General features: G+C 36.3%; 1 protein-coding gene across 6 annotated transcripts in view; it reads left to right on the forward strand.

The window, feature by feature from the left end:
• The window catches only part of AKAP6 (A-kinase anchoring protein 6), a 483,440-nt gene that overhangs the window by 388,820 nt on the left and 75,932 nt on the right, over positions 1–18,688 (forward strand). For all 6 annotated transcript variants that reach the window (XM_045450650.1, XM_045450656.1, XM_045450655.1 and 3 more), the window contains exon 11: positions 486–710. In XM_045450650.1, coding sequence (XP_045306606.1) covers positions 486–710 — 225 coding nt within the window. The remainder of the gene's footprint in view (positions 1–485; positions 711–18,688) is intronic.

An 18,688-nucleotide genomic window follows, 5' to 3' on the forward strand; every position in this document is an offset into this window, starting at 1 on the left:
AACAAAACAAAACAAAACAAAACAAAACAAAAGGAATTTAATTCTCCATGCATAATCTACTCCTGGCCTCTTTAGTATATTGATTAAACTCAGACTTCTATCTCCTGAAAATGTTATGCAGACACTAGTTTACTGTAAACTCCCATCATGAGAATTCAAATGAATTTTCATCAGTGTCCATGGTGAACTTTTCCTTCCTGTTAAAGGAAATTATAAGTGAATGAGGTCTTCTTAAGCCTCTGGTGGTGGTCAGAACAACACACATGGCTCAAGAATTCGAAAATCCTAAATGGAACAATGAGCTAATCTGAACTGAATGTCAGTTGTGAAGTAGCAGGTGCAGCCGGACACCTTCCAGGTGGCTCTTGTTACCAGCCAAACTGTGATATGTTTTTGGTACCTGAGCTAATCTATGTTTTTGTTTTTTTTGTTGTTGTTGTTGGTGTGTTTTTGTTTTTGTTTTTGTTTTTAATCCGATGCCTTAGAAAACCCTAGGACAGAAGATCCAGGACACAATGGCAGGGCACAGTGGGTCTGGTCCACGTGACCTGCTCTCTCCCGAAAGCGGAAGCCTGGTAAGGCAGCTGGAGGTCAGGATCAAAGAACTGAAAGGGTGGCTAAGAGATACAGAGCTTTTCATCTTCAATTCCTGTCTGAGACAAGAAAAGGAAGGAACAATGAATGCTGAGAAACAACTGCAATACTTTAAGGTAATAAAAAAACAATCCAAGTTGATAAAAAGCTTTCTTTATGGGAGGGATGAAATATTTATCAAGTACATAAAGTATTATACCCATGTATCTATGTATCACTGTGCACTCAAATGTTTCCTTGAATTTATAGACACCCTCCACGTTTCTTGTACGCCAACGTCTGTGTGTGTATAAAGATGAACATTAAGCATATCAAATACACATTGTATGGGGGGGGGGAAATCTCTGCTGCTTGTGTGTTTTGTGCAGTGCCTGTGGAGGGAGGGCTTTGATAAATTAAAAGCAGACCAGCAAACACTAAAGATTCCTGAGGACTTTGAAAGGCAGACCTAAATATTCCATAAATAATGTGGCTAAAAATACTTCCATGAAGTGATATGATAAAAGCACATGATTTAATTGAATACCATTAATGCTAACAAAAAGAAACATAATTTTTACATGTGAGAGTATCAATTATTTATGGAGGGAAGAAATAAAGTAAGAGGTTCCTACATTACAGGCATATTCCACCATAGAAAAATGCCAACCTTAGCAACACAGCTATGTGTGTGTTCACCGGACGTCCACGAAAAAGCATGTACCTCATTTGTGTCCATGGTTTATGCACCATCTATTCAAAAGCAGTTTAAAATTCAAATATTTTCTTGTATTGCCTATGCTAGTCTATTCCCCTTGAATCTTCCTGTAAGTGCAGTGATTATTTAGGCTCTGGCTGTTATCAGTCTGAGGCTCTGGGGTTACAGGATATGAACTTGGTGCCAAGAAACCTTCTGGCATAAATAGTCTTAAAGAGGAGAAAGGAGAAAACCAGGAAGGAGAGAACTTCTTAGGACCAAGGAATTGTCCCTTTTCGATGCTTTCCAGGACCAGGTTTTATTCACTCCCAGCCCCTCCCCCCACTGCCATCCCCTTGCAGCCCTGGATTCTTCCAACTGTCTATCGTAGAATTGAGTCACATGATGGCTCCCTTTCCGTCTGCCACATAAGCAGGCTCATGTTGCTTACTTGCATAGCCTTAGAGGAGGAGCTGTCAAAGGTAAGGCCACAATACTTCCCAATAAACTGTCTGTATTACACACCTACAAATTGCTTTGGTTGAAAACCTTCTCTTCTGCTGCTGAACTGACAAGACCAAACTGGAAATGAAATGAAAGCCTCTTTCCAAGGCAAATAGGTTTTACTCTCTAAACTCTAATGTCCAGAAGATTTGTTATTTCATCTCTACTTGTCTTGCCCTAACTCCCATCGCAGGGAGATGGAGCCTTCTGGTATTTCCCTGTGTTACTTGAACATAGCATGCACCTTATAAAGCATCCTGGTCATTAGTAGGCTGGATGTTGTGAAATATATTTTTTCTCCACAGTGTCTATGTCACAGCATTAATGAACCAGTTAATGACCCCAGCCAGCTGTGTGACCTTGGTCATGTTCCTTATGTTATCCCTTGGTGCCTCAATTTCTTCATCTAAAATATGGGATGCTGATAGTATTTATGTCACACAGTTATGAGTTTATATGTATAAATTATTACTTCTGCTTTTTGTGTAATGGTACATTTAAAGGCCAGAAATCTCTTAATATTATAAACCCAAAAATGTTATACAATAATTGGAAATAAAAACAGGAAGTTTGTTATTACAATTATTTATATATCTACACCATATCTTATAGATATTTATAAACAACTCCCCCTCCCATGTTTGTTGTTATTATTATAAATGTAAGAGGGAGCTGTTCTGCATTCATTTTGCTGACGCTTCCAAAAGACATTAGCTTTATGCATTAGCTTTGTATAGTGTCATGATTTTCAGCTATCCTAGCAACAAATTTAACAGAGTTTAAGAAACAAAGGAGAAACAGTGAGAGAGAGAAAACTCTAGACTTCCAGATCAGTAGATAATTCCTAGGTGTCCTAGTCATTTGCTAATACTTTGTAGCCACTAGGGAAATAATTCACTACATCTGAATCACTATTTACCATGTGCATTTTAGTGCCTGAAAATAATCCTAGGATTTTTATTTCAAAAGTGCCAGAGACTATCATATGCTCTTTGCTGTTTTATTTGTTTTCCTCAAAGATTGTTTTTTTCTTAGGGCATTTTTATATTTTCAGTGTCGCTGGTCATCAAACTAATTGCTTTTGTACCCCATTCTTACATATTTAGCTGGTTTTAAAGTAGGTATAGACATTTTTCTATCCTGCCCCTCCCACAAAAGGTAAGACTTTGATGATAATGTTCATCTCTCGATCTGATTTTCTAGCCCTTTTCCATCCCCTGCCCTCCTCACCTTAGATAATCATGAATCCCATATTCTTTGTGCCCTTGCTTTCCTTTGATAGGAAAGAATATTTTTTTTATTTTATTTGTTTTTAACTTTATTAAAAGGTAATCATGCTGTGTATTATCTTTTAGGACTTCTTTTTTCATTTAATATTGTAATGACAGGATTCGTTTATGTCATTGAGTATGGCTATAATTCATTTATTTTGATATTTGTATGATATTCCATTGTGAATATATACCTGTATCTAATTTAATGCTAATAGAAGCCTGTGAAGTTGGTATAGAATCTTGATTTTGAAGATATGGAAATGGCCAGTTGAAGGTTAAGTTTTGTATGTCTAAGGCCAGAATGAGTGGTGGAATTAGGGGTTTTTTTTCTTTTGTTTTCTAAACAAATTTTAAGTTTTTTATTTATTTTAAGAGAGAGAGAGAGCAAGCATGGGAGGGGCAGAAAGAGGGGGAGAAGGAGAGAATCCCAAGCAAGCTCTGCACTATCAGCATCGAGTCAAGCACTATCAGCATCGAGTCCTATGTGGGGCTTAATTAAACTCAGGAACCATGAGATCATGACCTGAGCAGCAACCAAGAGTCAGATGCTTAACCAGCTGAGCCACCCAGACACCCCTAGAATTAGGTTTAAATCTAGGGCTGTCTGACTCTAAAGTCTATTCTCTGAACTACTATGCAAAATTGATATTTATTGGTATTTACTGAATTCCCTTCAATGCTGGATGACTCAAAGAGAAGAACAGAACAAAACTAAATGTCACTATTGCTTTGCGGTTGGTTTATCAGTCACAATCTTCAGCAACTGGGCCAGAATAGCAAATAGTTTTGGCTATTGAAGATCTTGGGAGGTGAAAATATTTGTGTTTTTATTTTACAGTTTTATACTATATCAGTGTAGACCTTTATTTTTGTCATGTGTTACTTTTTAAATTGAAACTTTCAAAATTTTTGAGTTTATGGAGTCTTGATAATTCTCTATAACCTGAAACTTGAGTCCCTTCTAAAGTTTTGACCTTGAGGAATTTGATCAGATGAGCTAAGTGGATCTAGCATGATGGCACTTCTTTTTTGTTTTTTAAGAAAGCTTTATGCCTGTCTGTTGGAATAAATGTCTTTCCTAGCCAGAATTTTAAATATTTCTGAGCTGTTTACTCTTTAGTGCTTAGTGTATGATTAATCAAGTGTTCTGTATATTATCACGTTCATTGGAAGAATCAAACCAAATGTTTGTAATATAATAATAATGTAACGTAATGTTTATAACCTGTCAAAATTATAATTGATAATAAGCATATGCAGAATAAAAACTTTTTACTTACCACAAATCCAAAGAACAGATACCCTCTGCCTTTTTACGTGATAAAATTTCTCAGATAGGAGTTATTAAAGAATCTTTATGTGTGGATCTCTTTGCCACAATTTGCCTCTTCTTGTGGGTTCCCAAATGTCTACTGCTGTCATTGGTCACATGGAAGACAGGCTTTATCCACAGGATTTAGCTTTATGATTCTCCATTCTCTATAATCTCAGGCTTTTGATGGAACAAATTCCTTTATATGACACCCAGAGTAATGATAGATAAGCCACAGTGCACTACCCAGGAGAACGGGTAGGAGGGTGCTGCATATGAAAAGGAAAACCTGTCCCTTTGTAGACAGAACTGTTTCCTTCTTTGAGTTTGGTCTGGGATGAGAGGAAGGATCAGGATCTTAAGTTTTCAGAAAAAGGGAAAAAGCAATTGTGGAATGTATTCTTTTTCTTTAAGGCAGTAAGTGTGATAAATGTGGGATTAGACACAAGGTGAAATTCTACCTAAGAAAGAAAGAGTCAAAGCCCAGCATGGGGAGATACATGAAGATGTGAACCTGAGACCCTTGGGACAGAAATGCAAAATTGTCGAGGAGTGAACACACCATTACAATAAAATGTGGAAGGCACGTCAGAGATTTCATGAGGTCAGCTGGCGAAGGGCCCCTTAGAGCTGTTTGCATGCAGTTTCAATGCCATTGGCTGGAAAGCACTACTTTTTAATGATGGCCCTTCAAAGAGAAAATAATTACCTAATCATATGTTTATTGTATTCCATAACTAAATTCATTATTCTAAAGGCTCAAATTGGGGAGAAATTATTCATTACCAGCCAGAGGAGGCTGCAGCACTGGACTGGGCCCAGGATCAGCCTGGGAAGGACAAGTTTAGAGTTGCCAAGAGGCTCTGTCATCAAGAAGGTGAATGAATGAGTGGAATAGATTTGGTAAGCTTGGCAATGATTAATGCCCCAAATTTGCTTAGCAATTTAAGTTTGACCAAGCACTTTTATGCAAGCTATTATACTTAAACCTTAGACTAATTACTAATTATGTAAGTTGAAAATTGTGGTCACTTCCTTAAGGATGTTTTTATTTATTTTTATGAATGAAGAACTTGAGATGTGGAAAGTCAACATGACTTGTTTGAATCCACATAGCAACAAGGAGCAGAGACAGAGCAACAGCCATGGTCTTTGGGTTCAAATTCCAGTATTCTCCCTGTCACTCACTGATCCTTCAAAATGAACATTGAAACCTTGTTTTACTCTAAATCAAGGGCTGGCAAACATTTTCTCCAAAGGCCAGATAATATAATCTCTGTCACAGTTACTCAACTCTGCTGCTGTAGTGTAAAAGCAGCCACCAATAATATGTCAATGAATTAGTATAGTGTGTTCAATAGAACCAAGTTACAAAACTATTTACAAAAGTGGACAGTGGGTCAGGTTTGGCCATCAGGCCTTAGTTTCCTGACCATGCTCTAGATTACAAAAATTATCACAAGCATGGCAATGGTACCATCTGCATCTCCTTTGAGGAAAGGAGGCCATGTGGGAATTGCAGTAGAAGGAGACAAAATGTTCTTTAATAATTTTAACAATGACACGATGACAACTGGTACTTATCACCTGCTCATAGGATGTAAGTCACAGTTTCGAAATGTCTTACCTGCATTTGCCTATTTAATCCTTATCACCACCCTGAGGCAGGTAGTTTTTTTATTCTGTATTTATAGATGAGAAAGCCAAGGCAGGGAAAATTGAGGTAATTTACTTAAGGTCATTCAGGTAGTAAGTGTTAGAGCCAATAGTCAGACCTAGTAAGTTTATTCCAGAATCTGCCACTACTTTGTAAACTCAGTAGTCCCTAGGTCAAAGATCTACAAAACACACATCAACTGGTAGCCTGCTCTCACCCCATGTCTGAATACTTGACAGCCAGCTGAAGGAATCAGCAAATCAATGTTTGAAATCTTAGAAATTAAAATTTTTAGGGTACAGTCTTTAAAATGATTTCAAATTAACTATTAAATGTGCAGCATTACTAAGTAATTACTCCGAAAAGGGATATCACTAATGTACTTAAAAAAAGAGAGAGATGAATAAAAGAGCTAAACACAGTTCTCATGCTTTAAGAAACATTTTCTCAAATCTCACTGTAATTTCCAGAAGTAAAAATTGGACCAATCTGGCCAAGACATTTAGAGGGAATTTCCCATGTCCACTGTAACCAATCTCAATGGCAGCATAAATAGTCACACTGGTTGTGTCCCCACAAACCCACATTTTAAGATTAGGTTGAAAGACAGAAGAAAATATTTTGGAGGTTTTGAAATATGTGAAAGGAAGCCATGGTTCCTACAGGTTCAGGATCATCCCTGCTGCTGTGTCCTGGAGCCATTACAAACTTTGTAATGATGTTGTTGGCAAAGCTGCAAAGAATTACAGTGATTCAATCTGGCTGTGACAAAAGCATGCAAATGCTTTCAAAATCAACAGACATCAGACAGGATTTAATCTTTTCTATATGTCTTAGATACAATTTTTAAAAAAGCTATTATATTAACCATGTTAGGTTCATCAAAAGAAAATACTGAATTCAGCTTTTATCAGATATTTTGTCCCACCACATATAAGAAATCCATCATCTAACACTTTGGAAGTAATTTTAAGTAACTGGATACAATCCAGAACTGTCTTTTAAAAAATTTGGCTGGGTTAAGGTTTGAATTCAAAGAGAGATTTAAATAAATGTTATACACACTACCATTTGGATTTGGTGGGAAGATCCACAGGAAATTTTTATTGGCAGTCTTAGTGCAGCCTTCTAAAGTGAAAAAAAAAAGAAGAAAAGAAAGAAAAAAAGAAAGAAACAACAAAGACCTAGTTCTTTCTGAGCACACCTTTCACTAGAAGGAGATACTGAATGATTCCCATGAAGGGGAATGAGTTGAGGATACAAAGATATAGCCGTGTACTTATTTCAAAGGTGTCATTCGTATTATTGCTATCAGGTAAACCAGATTCATGGAAATTAAAGGCTGCAATGCTAATCTAGGAAGATGAGAGGGAGATCTCACCCATCTTTATTGCTGCTTAGAAAATCAGACAGAAATACATTTAGGCTCTGAAACCACTGTGATTAATGTTTCTATTCTTAAGTCTTAATTGATTTCTTAACATTATTTCAATGTTATTTTTATTGTTAACACACTCAATTTGGGTAGAAAATGGGGAACAGAATTGTAAACTTGTCTCCATGCTCTCCACTTAGCTAAGTGTAGGATGGGAGCAGTGAATCTGTTCCACATTAGGGAAGAAGCTTACACAGGTGAGTTCAAGATGCTTGGGTTTATCATGACTCTAACTATTTCTAATCCCTGATCTTAAAGCCCCTTAGGTTTTTCATCTTACAAATAGGGATAGTAATAGCACTTAGCTCATAGAGTGGTCATAAGATACTATATATGAAAGTTGCTTGCAACTAGAGCCTGCATAGTAAGAACTCAATATATATTAGCATTATAATTACTATGGCATAAACTGGTCTTTTTAAAAAAATATTTATTGTTAATGCAGCAAAGTAAATAGATAAGTAGTAAACATAAAGAAAAGTCCATGGGGTTTCAGTTACTTGAGGTAAGTTGTATGCTCAATAGGAAGTGAATTATCTATCTTATTGTTTGGTCATTGACCTATAATCATCTAGGTAAAACCACAAGAGGATTGTTTTCCTGTAAAGGCTAGCAAAAAAGGAGACAATCAGTACACCTTCCAAGTTTCCCCTCTCACTTGGGAAAAGGACAGCTCTTTTGGGATGCAATAGACCAGATCCCAGATTATCAAAGGTGGATCTCCACATCAGGCTACTTTTCGGCTTTTGAGCAAGATGGCAAAACAGCTGCTTAGAGTCCCTTATCTTCCCCATTTTCTGTCTCCCTGACCTTCTTTTGTAAACACTCTTTTTATATCTTCATCATATTTCTCCTGGTTTACTGCTCTACACACACAATTAGACCTCCACTTAAGGAGATAAACAAAATTTATTTTTTTAGTGTTAATATTGAGTTGTGAATCCTCTTCTGTAACTTTAGTACCACATCATTCTTTTACAGTTTACCAATTAATGGTAGTTACAGAGTACCCTTACTGGGTCATGTTTGTTGGCAACATTATGACCTAGGATTTCCAGCTGTGTGATCTCAGTAAATAATTTCTTTTTGCCTGATATTATTTATTTGTAAATTTAGGCTTTTGTTTGAAAGGCTTCCCCTCACCTCTAGCATTCTGTGACTGTGTCGTAGCCATCTTTTTCCCTGGATGAATCTATTCAATTATAGATGTCATTTAATTCCTCTAAACAACACTTTCCATTTGGCATAAAACTTCTGGTATACAGACAATTCTGTATTCCAGGAGTCATGTTTACTTCGTTGAGAATGATGCTTCAGAAGGACAAGGGCATCTTTTGAACCAAAGTTTGTTGCCTTTGGCACCACAGTAGCCAACTTTGTCTTTATATCCATTTCCTTTCTAACATTATAATATCTTTATAATTTGAATAGACATGCGGGTCTAAAATGGGAAAGAAAAGGTTTTCCTAGTTATAAATTTCAATCAGAAAGGTGGCACAGGTAGCATGAATATATGTGTTTTTGTTGTTTTATACATCATCAGGACTCGGTTGATTTAAAAGTGCAAAGAATTATACAAATGGCTGGTACAGTGATGGCAAGCAAATGTACAGGTCTGTGAGAAACAGAATACAGAACACTCTTGGTTAAAATTAATGACCAGGTTGAAGAGATGCGGGATTTGAATGTAACAGAACTAACCAGAGACCCTACAATCAGAGGCATTGCCTTATTCCTTTCTCATCTATTAGGTGCCTTGAAGTCCTTCACAATATGTCTAAAGTCTTAATATATCTTTGCCTGTCATTTGGTTATCAAATTTTTAGCATGTTGTTTTAGGTGAATTTTTTAAATAAATTGCATTCTAATCAAATCTGAAAGTCTCTATCTTTTAATAAAAAAGTAAGCCCTTTCACATATAGTTCTTTTTTTAATTTGAGAGAGAGAGAGGGCACATGTTTGAGCAGGGAAGGGGCAGAAGAAAAGAGAGAGAGAGAGAAAGAGAGAGAGAGAGAGAGAGAGAATTTTAAGCAGACTCCATGCTGTGTAGAACCCGACATGGGGCTTGATCCCACAACCTTGGGATCATGACCTGAGCCAAAATCAAGAGTCAGAAGCTCAACTGATTGAGCCACCCAGGCAGCCCACATTTAGTTTCTTGATTAAGATTGCTGATCTTTTAACTCATCATGTTCCTTCATTTACTCATCCAATAAATATTTCTTGGACACCTACCATGTGGCAGGCCCTGGGCTGAGTGTTAGCAATGCATGAAGCTTACACAGTGGTCTTGTCTAAATATATTGCTAAAGGGCATGTTGTTTTCTTCATTTTTATCCTAGTGAATTGGAATTTTTTTAAAAAGATATCCCTTATATCCAAGAACAAGAATGAATCTACCTTTTATTGATGCCACTTTTAAAATGATAAATTGACTTTTTTGCATCCTCTACCTTATTTCTCCATTTTTGTTGGTATCATCTTGGATGCAGTTATTACCTACTGTTATTATTTTAATAACACAATGACATTCTTTCTCATACTTGCGATAATTTTTTTATAAGAATATGAAACATGATTCAGAATTAATTCTTTATAATACTCATTTCGTTGCTCAACATCAGTTTTTTTTTAATACCACGGTTTTCCATTAAAAAAAATTATTCTTAGTACTATTAGATTATCTTCTAATAATTTTTACAGGAAAAGTGCATTCTTAGTATATGCTCCAAACCTTGTGTGCCAGAAAATATATTTTACTTGACCTCACAAATAAACAATAGCTTGGCCAACTGTAAAATTTTGTCATGGAGAATATAACCTGTGACCATCAAAACTGCTAATGATTCTTTTGGCATTTACAGTCATAAAGAAGAAGGCTGATTTTTGTTGCTCCATAGTAACCTTGTTTTTCACTTATCTATGGCTGGGTGTTGGTCCCTTTGTATTTCTTTTGCTGGGAACCTGGTGAGTCTTAATTGCTTTTTGACAACTGAAATTTTGCTTTAGATCAGAGAGTTTTGCCTACCATTTGATTATCACAAGTTCTCCATATGTTTAGTTTAGTTCCCTCTTTCTAGAGGTCCCATTCTGTGTATATTGAGTCCCCCAGATCTTTCCTTCACTTAAAGAAACCTATTTTTATTTCTACTTTTTGATACAGGGACTTTTGGTGGAATTCTCAAGGTTTTCTGGTTTTGCAGTACCTAATTTTGTAGTTTTTCACTGCAATTTTTAATTCAACAAAAGTTCTTTTCATCTTTGTACAATCTTTCCTGTTCTTGATTTGTTTCATTTGCAGAAGTGCCTACTTCAGTGCCATGGATGCAATATCTTTGTGCATATTTTTGAGAATTAGATTAAAATTTTCTAAGGTTTTCTTTTTTCTTGTACTAATTCTATTTCAAAAGGAGTTTATTAGTCTGTTGCTTTGAGTGCTCAAACTGGGCCCTCCTTTTAACTACAATGTCTATTAATCTATGTGTTGATTTTTCTATGTCTCTTTGTTCTTAAGGAGAGAGTTTTGTTTGCCAGGACTGAGTGTTAAGGTAGGTCCTCTGAGAGAATCTGTAAGTGGCTTCCTCTACAAATATTTCAGGCCCTGACAAAAAGGAAATGGAAAATGTAGATTCCCTTGAGCTTTATGAAAATTCAAGAATGAGAAAATGTAGACCATATACAAGGGATAGCCAATTGTCCATTGATACTGAAACCTGGGGTACCTATATAACTAATATCAGGTGAAGTTTAAAGCAAGCTAAGGAGTCAATACTTTTCTCATTCATCAGGGGCATCTTCAGTGTCCCAGAGCAGCAGAGTGGTCTTGCAGAGTTGTGTGTCCATCAGTGTTCAGAGAGAAAGCCCCATTAGAAGGTAACTATGCTGTAACTTAGGTGATACGTTCTGGGGACTTGAACTAGTATAATTATAGTGGAAGATAGGAGGCTGGATTTAAGAGAGTCCTCCTGTTAGAGATGACAGGATTTAGAAACTGCTAATGCTGGTAGGGGTGAGGAAGTAGGAGAAAGCCTTCTCAGGACTCACTCCCACTAAGAGCTCCTCTTTTCCTGGAATGCAATTGCCTCTGCCTTCACAGTCCCCTTTAAATAAGGAAGAAAATCTTCAAGAAAAGGCATTGGAAGTAATAGAACACATGTAAGGATGGAGAGGCTCTGGTACCTAAAAAGAGAAGCCAGTTCAAGATTATTTGGAGTTAACATAATGTGCTCTGGAAGTAAATGGGGCATTCCTGGGGAGGGACAAGGAAGTTCCTAGAGTGAGTGACTCTAAATTGACATCTGAAGTGAAGGAGGGGGAGTGTGAACAGAATAACATGTGCATGTGCATGGAGCTCTGGAGATAAGAGACTTCTGTGTTGTTTTGTGTACTTATTTAAATGTCATTCTTGTGTATATAGGTATGAATCTGTGTGTCTAGGGGCACCTGGGTGGCTCAGTCTGTTGAGCATCTGACTCCGGTTCAGGTCATGATCTCACAGTTTGTGAGTTTGAGCCCTGTGTGGGGCTCTGTGCTGACAGCTCAGAGCCTGGAGCCTGTTTCCGATCCTGTGTCTCCCTCTCTTTCTGCCCCTCCCCTGCTTGTGCTCTGTCTCTCTCTCTTTCTCAAAAGTAAATAAACATTAAAAAAAATTATGAATCTATGTGTCTTATCAACAAACTAGAGTGTAAACCTTTTTTAAATTAAGCTTTTTAAAAAAAACAGTATGAGGTTCACAGCAAAATTGAGGGAAAGTTACAGAGATTTCCCATATACTCCCTGTCCCTACTCATACAGAGCCTCCCCCATTATCAACATGGTACCACCAAAATGGTACATTTGTTACAGTTGATGAACTTACAATGACATATCATGATCACTCCAAGTTCATAGTTTGTATTATAGTTAACTCAATGCTATACATTCTGTGGGTTTAGACAACTGTATAATGATATGTATCCATCATTGTGGTTTATTATACCAAGTATTTTCACTGCACTACAGATCTTCTGTGCTCTGCCTATTTATTCCTAGCCCCCTTCCCCCTGCCCCAACCCCTGGCAATCACTGATTTTGTTTTTAAGTTTGTTTGTTTTTTTATTTTATTTTATTTTTTTTTTTGAGACAGAGACAGAGCATGAGCAGGGAGGGGCAGAGAGAGAGAGGGAGACACAGAATCTGAAGCAAGCTCCAGGCTCTGAGCTGTCAGCACAGAGCCTGACGCGGGGCTTGAACTCACAGACTGTAAGATCATGACCTGAGCTGAAGTCAGATGCTTAACCGACTGAGCCACCCAGGCGCCCCATCACTGATTTTTTTTACTCTGCATAGTTTTGCCTTTTCCAGAATGTTGTATGGTTGGAATCATACAGTGTGTAGCCCTTTTAAATTGATTTCTTTCACTTAGCAATATGCATGTAAGATTCTCCCATGGTCTTTTCATGGCTTGGTAGCTCATTTCTTTTTAATACTTAATAATATCCCATTGTCTGATTATAACATAATTTATTAATTCATTCACCTACTGAAGGACATCTTGGTTGCTACCAAGTTTGGGCCATTATGAATAAAGCTACTATAAATATCCATATGCAGATTCTTGTGTGGAAATAAGTTTTCAACTCCTTCAGGTAAATACCAAGGAGCACGATTGCCTACTTGTATGGTAAGAGTATGTTTAGTTTTGTAAGAAACTACCAAAGTTTCTTCCATAGTGCTAGTATCATTTTTCATTCCCACCAGCATTGAATAAGAGTTCTTTTTCCACATCCCCTTCAGCATTTTGTGGTGTTAGTGTTTTGAATTTTGGCCACTCTAATAGGGGTGTGTTGATATTTCATTGTTGTTTTAAGAGTATAAACTTTTTAAAAGTAGGAACCATCTTAAAGTATTTGTTTTGCATACCCTTCATAGTACCATAGGCAATGTACTTTAGAGTCACTAGATACTTAAGAAGTACTTAGCAGATTGCAGATCATCATGAGATGGGACCTGAGATCATTTAGCTAGCTTAACCTTCTTATTCCGAAGAAGAAAAAACCAAGTCTCTGATAAATTAAATAACTACCCAACCAGAGCCAGATGTCAGCCCACATCTCCTGAATCCTAACCAATGATTTCATGTGAATTAATACTGATGTCTTTGCAATTTTCACAACTCAATTTTTTCTCTATAAAATAGAGATAATAAGTCTACGTTATTTGATGATTGGAAATTTAAAAAAATGATCATTACAACAGACATTGTGATTGACAAGAAATGTAGAAATGCTTGTTAATACTATGAAGTCCTATTTTAAATAGTGTTAAAAATACATATGACAATAAACCAAGGCTCCTCTGGTATTGGAATTCAGAGACTTACCATCTTGACCTGCAACAGCTTCTCATTTCCAGGGGCTTTGCTCTGGAAGTTCAACTCAGTGTACAGTTCGCTATCATTTTTCACCTTCTGTTTATGTTGCACCTCCATATGAGGAGCTTAAAGAGCTTTAGAGACATTAGCTCATTAATCCTCCCCAAACCTCTCTAAGATAGGACGGAGGCATAAATCATTATTCCCATCTGGAAAAAAAATAGCCTAAGTTATCTCTCTTAATTTCACTGATGCTCTAAACTGTTGATTAAATCCTAACTTATACCCTTACATTCAGAATATTGCATTCTCTTCCTCAAGGATATTTTTCTTTCTTTTTGAATTTAATGTCATGAAGATAAGTGTAAAAATAGATCAACGGGTCTAGTGTTAGAAGTTCTTTGAAAAGTACAGGATAGGTGGTAAACCAGGTTCTTCCTTCCCCTCAAGCTCTCCTCCTTTTCTCAAAATGTCCTTCTTTATTACCCTTCAGTCATGACAGGAGAAATGACTTTTAGGAATTGGAAGGATGTTTCAAGACCCATTCATTCCTTTATCTGTCAACCAAGATTACCACCAAGAGAGCCAATGGATATCCATTCAACCATGCCATCCTAATTCTCAGTAAAACACTGGTGCAATGGACTTCAAAACTTCACAAACGTAACAATGGAAGTTAAAATTTTCAATCTTGTGTGCTTTGCATGTGGTTCTCACTATAAAGATATTTGGAGTTAGACTTTGAATATGTTAGAACATGAGCAGAATACATGAGCAGAATCTGAGGCCAAGCAAGGTTGATTCATACAAGTGATTGCAACAAAGCACTTGACCAATTAGTTTCCTACAGTTCAGGACAGTGAAAGGAAAAATAAATAAAAATGAAAGACGAAATGAAATTAGTATTCTTTCACTCCTACAAGTTCACCAGAGCAGATGAGAGTCAACTTGCAACTGATTTGAGAAATATTCAAAGTTGTATTTTATTATTTTTTAGAAGTCTGTCTTAGATAGACTGATATTTTTCCTGCCTCATAACAGAACAAGATTATGTCATAATCTGATGCCAGAAGATGTGAAATGCTAAAGGATCATTGCATTTTAGAGAAAGAATATGGAGGGCACATAAAAGTTATATGATTTACTTGAGATAATACAACTACTTATTGCCAAACTAGGCAAAGACTCTAAGTTGTGTTTTTTTCCCCTCAGTCCAAGTTGCTTCTCAGATGTTTAGTTAGAACACCTTCATGCCCTGATGACATATATTCTGCCTTGCTGCCAAAATACTAGATGAGGTGAATGAGGGCACTGCCCCCCAATATACTCATTTATGTTTTGGGGAGCAAGCAGGGAGAGATGTGGTATCTCTTCTCAGAAGAAATGAAAACATCCTTCTAAAAGGAAAATTAACTTTATTCAGGAAAATGCTCTCAAAAAATTCTCCTGGACCTCTGCTTTATTTTAGCTATGGGAGTGTTTAAAGAATGAAGTTCTTATTACATTTCCTTTTCACATGGTTCTGGAATATTGCTTTGAGCTAAATAATCATTATAGCAATTTGCCAGTTGGCTAATATTGAGTCAGCATCTCTCTACTACCTAATATAATGGTTGAAGAGTGTGTTGCTGTTATATATTAGTTAAACTTCTAAACGACCCTGAGAGTGTGGTTAGTGTTACTGCACATCTGGGAATACTGAAAACTGGCGAGAAGGAGTCAAGTTGCCCTGGGCTTCCACCACAAAAGCAAAGGAAAAGAGCTAAGAAGCAATTTCCTAGTTATCCAAACTCACAGGAAAATGTCCTATTTAGATGCCATAAAAATAAAATCAGAAATATGAAGTTTGTAGAGCTGTCTATACCTCAGTCTCTTCCAGGTCAGGGAGGAATAAATGAATAAACAGAAGGATCTTTCTAGTGTTGACTTTTTGTCCCTAGTATCATTTTCCTCCTTTTTAGTGTTGTTATTCCCCAAAGCCTAACTCTCTTCCTGCATTCTTATTGTGTCCCACGTGTTCTTGAATTCATTTATTTCCCATCTGCAGGATTCTGGAATAACAGTAATACTTCCCTAAAATACCAATTCCTAGCTGTTCTACTTCCAGTAACACTCCGAGCTTTGTGACAAGTGCCAAGAGTGGCTTCATAGGAAATAAACTATGTTACTCAGAGATAAATTTGGGAAAATAGGGTCTGATAGAGGAGAGAAGGAGTCAGATGTATGAATGAGAGAGCTAGAAAATACCATGCAACAGAGCTGAGCAAGTCATGAAACCAGTTAGTTCAGTAATCTGTCCTCTCCTGCGTGTTCCACACTATCCCTGGGAATTCCTCCCAGGTTATCCTTGCTCCTGTGTTCTCTCACTTTCCTTCTTTCTCCTTGCTTTTCCTTGCTATTTCATTCTTCAAGTGTGGTCTTTATGATGATCCTTCTTTTGTAGATTTGGCCTAATGGATGTATTGTGCTGTACCTTGTCACATAGAATTATTTTCTTCCTTTCCTCAAGACCAACTTGAATATTCCTTTGACCTGGCTAGTGAATACCCAACATCCATTAAAAACGAAGATGAGTTCAGGTACCTGGAATCAACAGAGAATCTAGAGGAAGAAAATCACCTTTATCCATTCCCCAGAATTACTTTGAAATGATTCCCATGGAATCTAACAAGAGATAAAAAGCACAGTGGGTGTTGTAAATAGATTTCAAAATATAATAATGTAAAACTAAATGGCAATTAATAACCTTATCTGCTTATGAAAAGAGTGATTGTGGAATTTTAAGAAAAGGTATTTTGTAGTATAATGGCTAAGTTGCATTTATATCCAGCACCCTTTCCCCCTTTTTGCTAAAAGTTACCTTTCTATAATTGCAGACTAGTTTAGCATCTTAACAATAATGGACATGTTTTTAAAAGATTATTGCCAAAAGTGCATTCTTTATTCCAGAGAGACTCTGTAATAGATACCAGCATTTTAGTAATGATACAAGCAATCTGTAAGCTATTACAGTTTTCTTTAGAGTAACTTAATCTTCATATTGTTTTGTATGTCTGGAATTTTAATAGTGATTTTAATTTAGAAAAGGAAGTATATAACATATTACTAATTACATGCGAATATGAACTAAGCACACGACCACTGAGCTTGATTCTTAAAAACAAACATATTTAAAAGTACTTAACCTAATGTAGGGAAAGTCACAAAAAAATTAAAGAATACCACACAGGGATAGCAACAGTTTTTATGGAATAACAAAGCAAGGTCTGCAATTCTAAAATGGTTATTATATTTTGGTCCACAGCTAACAAAATAGACAACAGAAATAGAAATCTCCTTTCCAAATATAATTAATGTTTTTCAACACATGAAAAGTACAAGCAATTAAATGAATGTTTGTAACAAACTGATTAGCTTTTATCTTGATGACACCATTCATCCAAGAATTTATAGTATTAACCAATAGTCCTGGTGGCCCTAAGTGATCCAATCTAGTATCCAAGTGAGAGGATATTAGATTGCAAGAAAAAGTAAAAGCTTTTTCTAGGTCAAAGGTCAAATTAAGTAGTCCATGAAAGTTAAGGTAACTTGACTTTGGACCTCACTCATTTGCTGCCTCGATGAACAGAGAGGAGATGATTTTTCTTAAAAATGGAAGCACTCACTGGAAATATTTTGATTTTAAATGGTTATAAGAAATCATTTGGTGTTAGAATCTAGACTTATATTGTCATGTACAATTTTGAAACTATTTTGGCACACATCCCAGACCATCTTCAAGGAGCTGATAGAGATGTGCTTAGTAAACCAATTCAGGGGTCTTTAATGCTATTTTTAAAATCCAGCTTTTACATTAAATAAACCCGTGTGTTATTTTGAAAGAAGTTATAATCTACTTAAAACTGTCATTCTGTGTTTCTAACTTGCAATTAGGTGGTATTTCCAAAATGTCAGACCTAGATTCTGCTTCTACCATCACCATAATAAAATGTGACAGCCAAGATATTATATCAATACCTTTTCCATAATTAGCAATAAGGATCCTGCCAAGGGTTAACTAGAAAAGTTTCATAAACGTTTTTCTACAAATGGTTCTGAAGGCAGTATTATGCTTTTGAAATCTGCTAATGTAGCAAAGACTCATGACAACCAGGAGACAAATCTATGAGCAAAACTGTTTGGAGAGAATAGTTTTGTAGTGTATGATGTATGTTATGTAAATGAGCTTATTAGGACTCTCATCTATTTTATTATTGGTGACCAATTTAATAGAGGCATTTAAAAAACAATATTTCTGCCTGACTCCTAGAAATGAAGAAGATACATTGATATAATTGAGAGCAAATGATTGCATGTCGTGCCATTTAATCGTGTCATTTTTCAATTGCTATTTTTTGCACTTCACTGCATGCTTATAGAATATTTAGCTTCAATATAGATTAAGTCCCAGGGTTCGCAACTGAGCTGAGTTCCTATATTGGCTGACGCTGTCTTTTAAGTTTGGAATCAGTTAAAATATGCAGACGTCATTTGCCCATATTTCCTTTAAAATATGCAATTCATCATTCATACCTCACTTGAGGTATTTTAGTTTTTTTTGCTGTTTTGAAGAATTACCCCTTTACAATTTCTGGATGGAAATTCTTAATTGCAACACTATACACTAGATACAGTTGAGGTAAGCACATAATTGGCTCAAGAATGGTGCTCTCAAGACCAAAAGATCTGCTGACCTTTGCTGGGAACTCTGATAATCATTTGCCTAATAAATGTTTCTTACTTTTGTTCAATCTCTTTTTGATTATGTATTTAATTTACATTTTTCTCAGAAAAAAGATTATCCTCCACTGTCTGCTAGAATATGAGGGTCTTGAGGGTAGAAAG

This window comes from Leopardus geoffroyi, chromosome B3, assembly GCF_018350155.1.
Source record: "Leopardus geoffroyi isolate Oge1 chromosome B3, O.geoffroyi_Oge1_pat1.0, whole genome shotgun sequence".
Lineage (NCBI taxonomy): Eukaryota > Metazoa > Chordata > Mammalia > Carnivora > Felidae > Leopardus > Leopardus geoffroyi.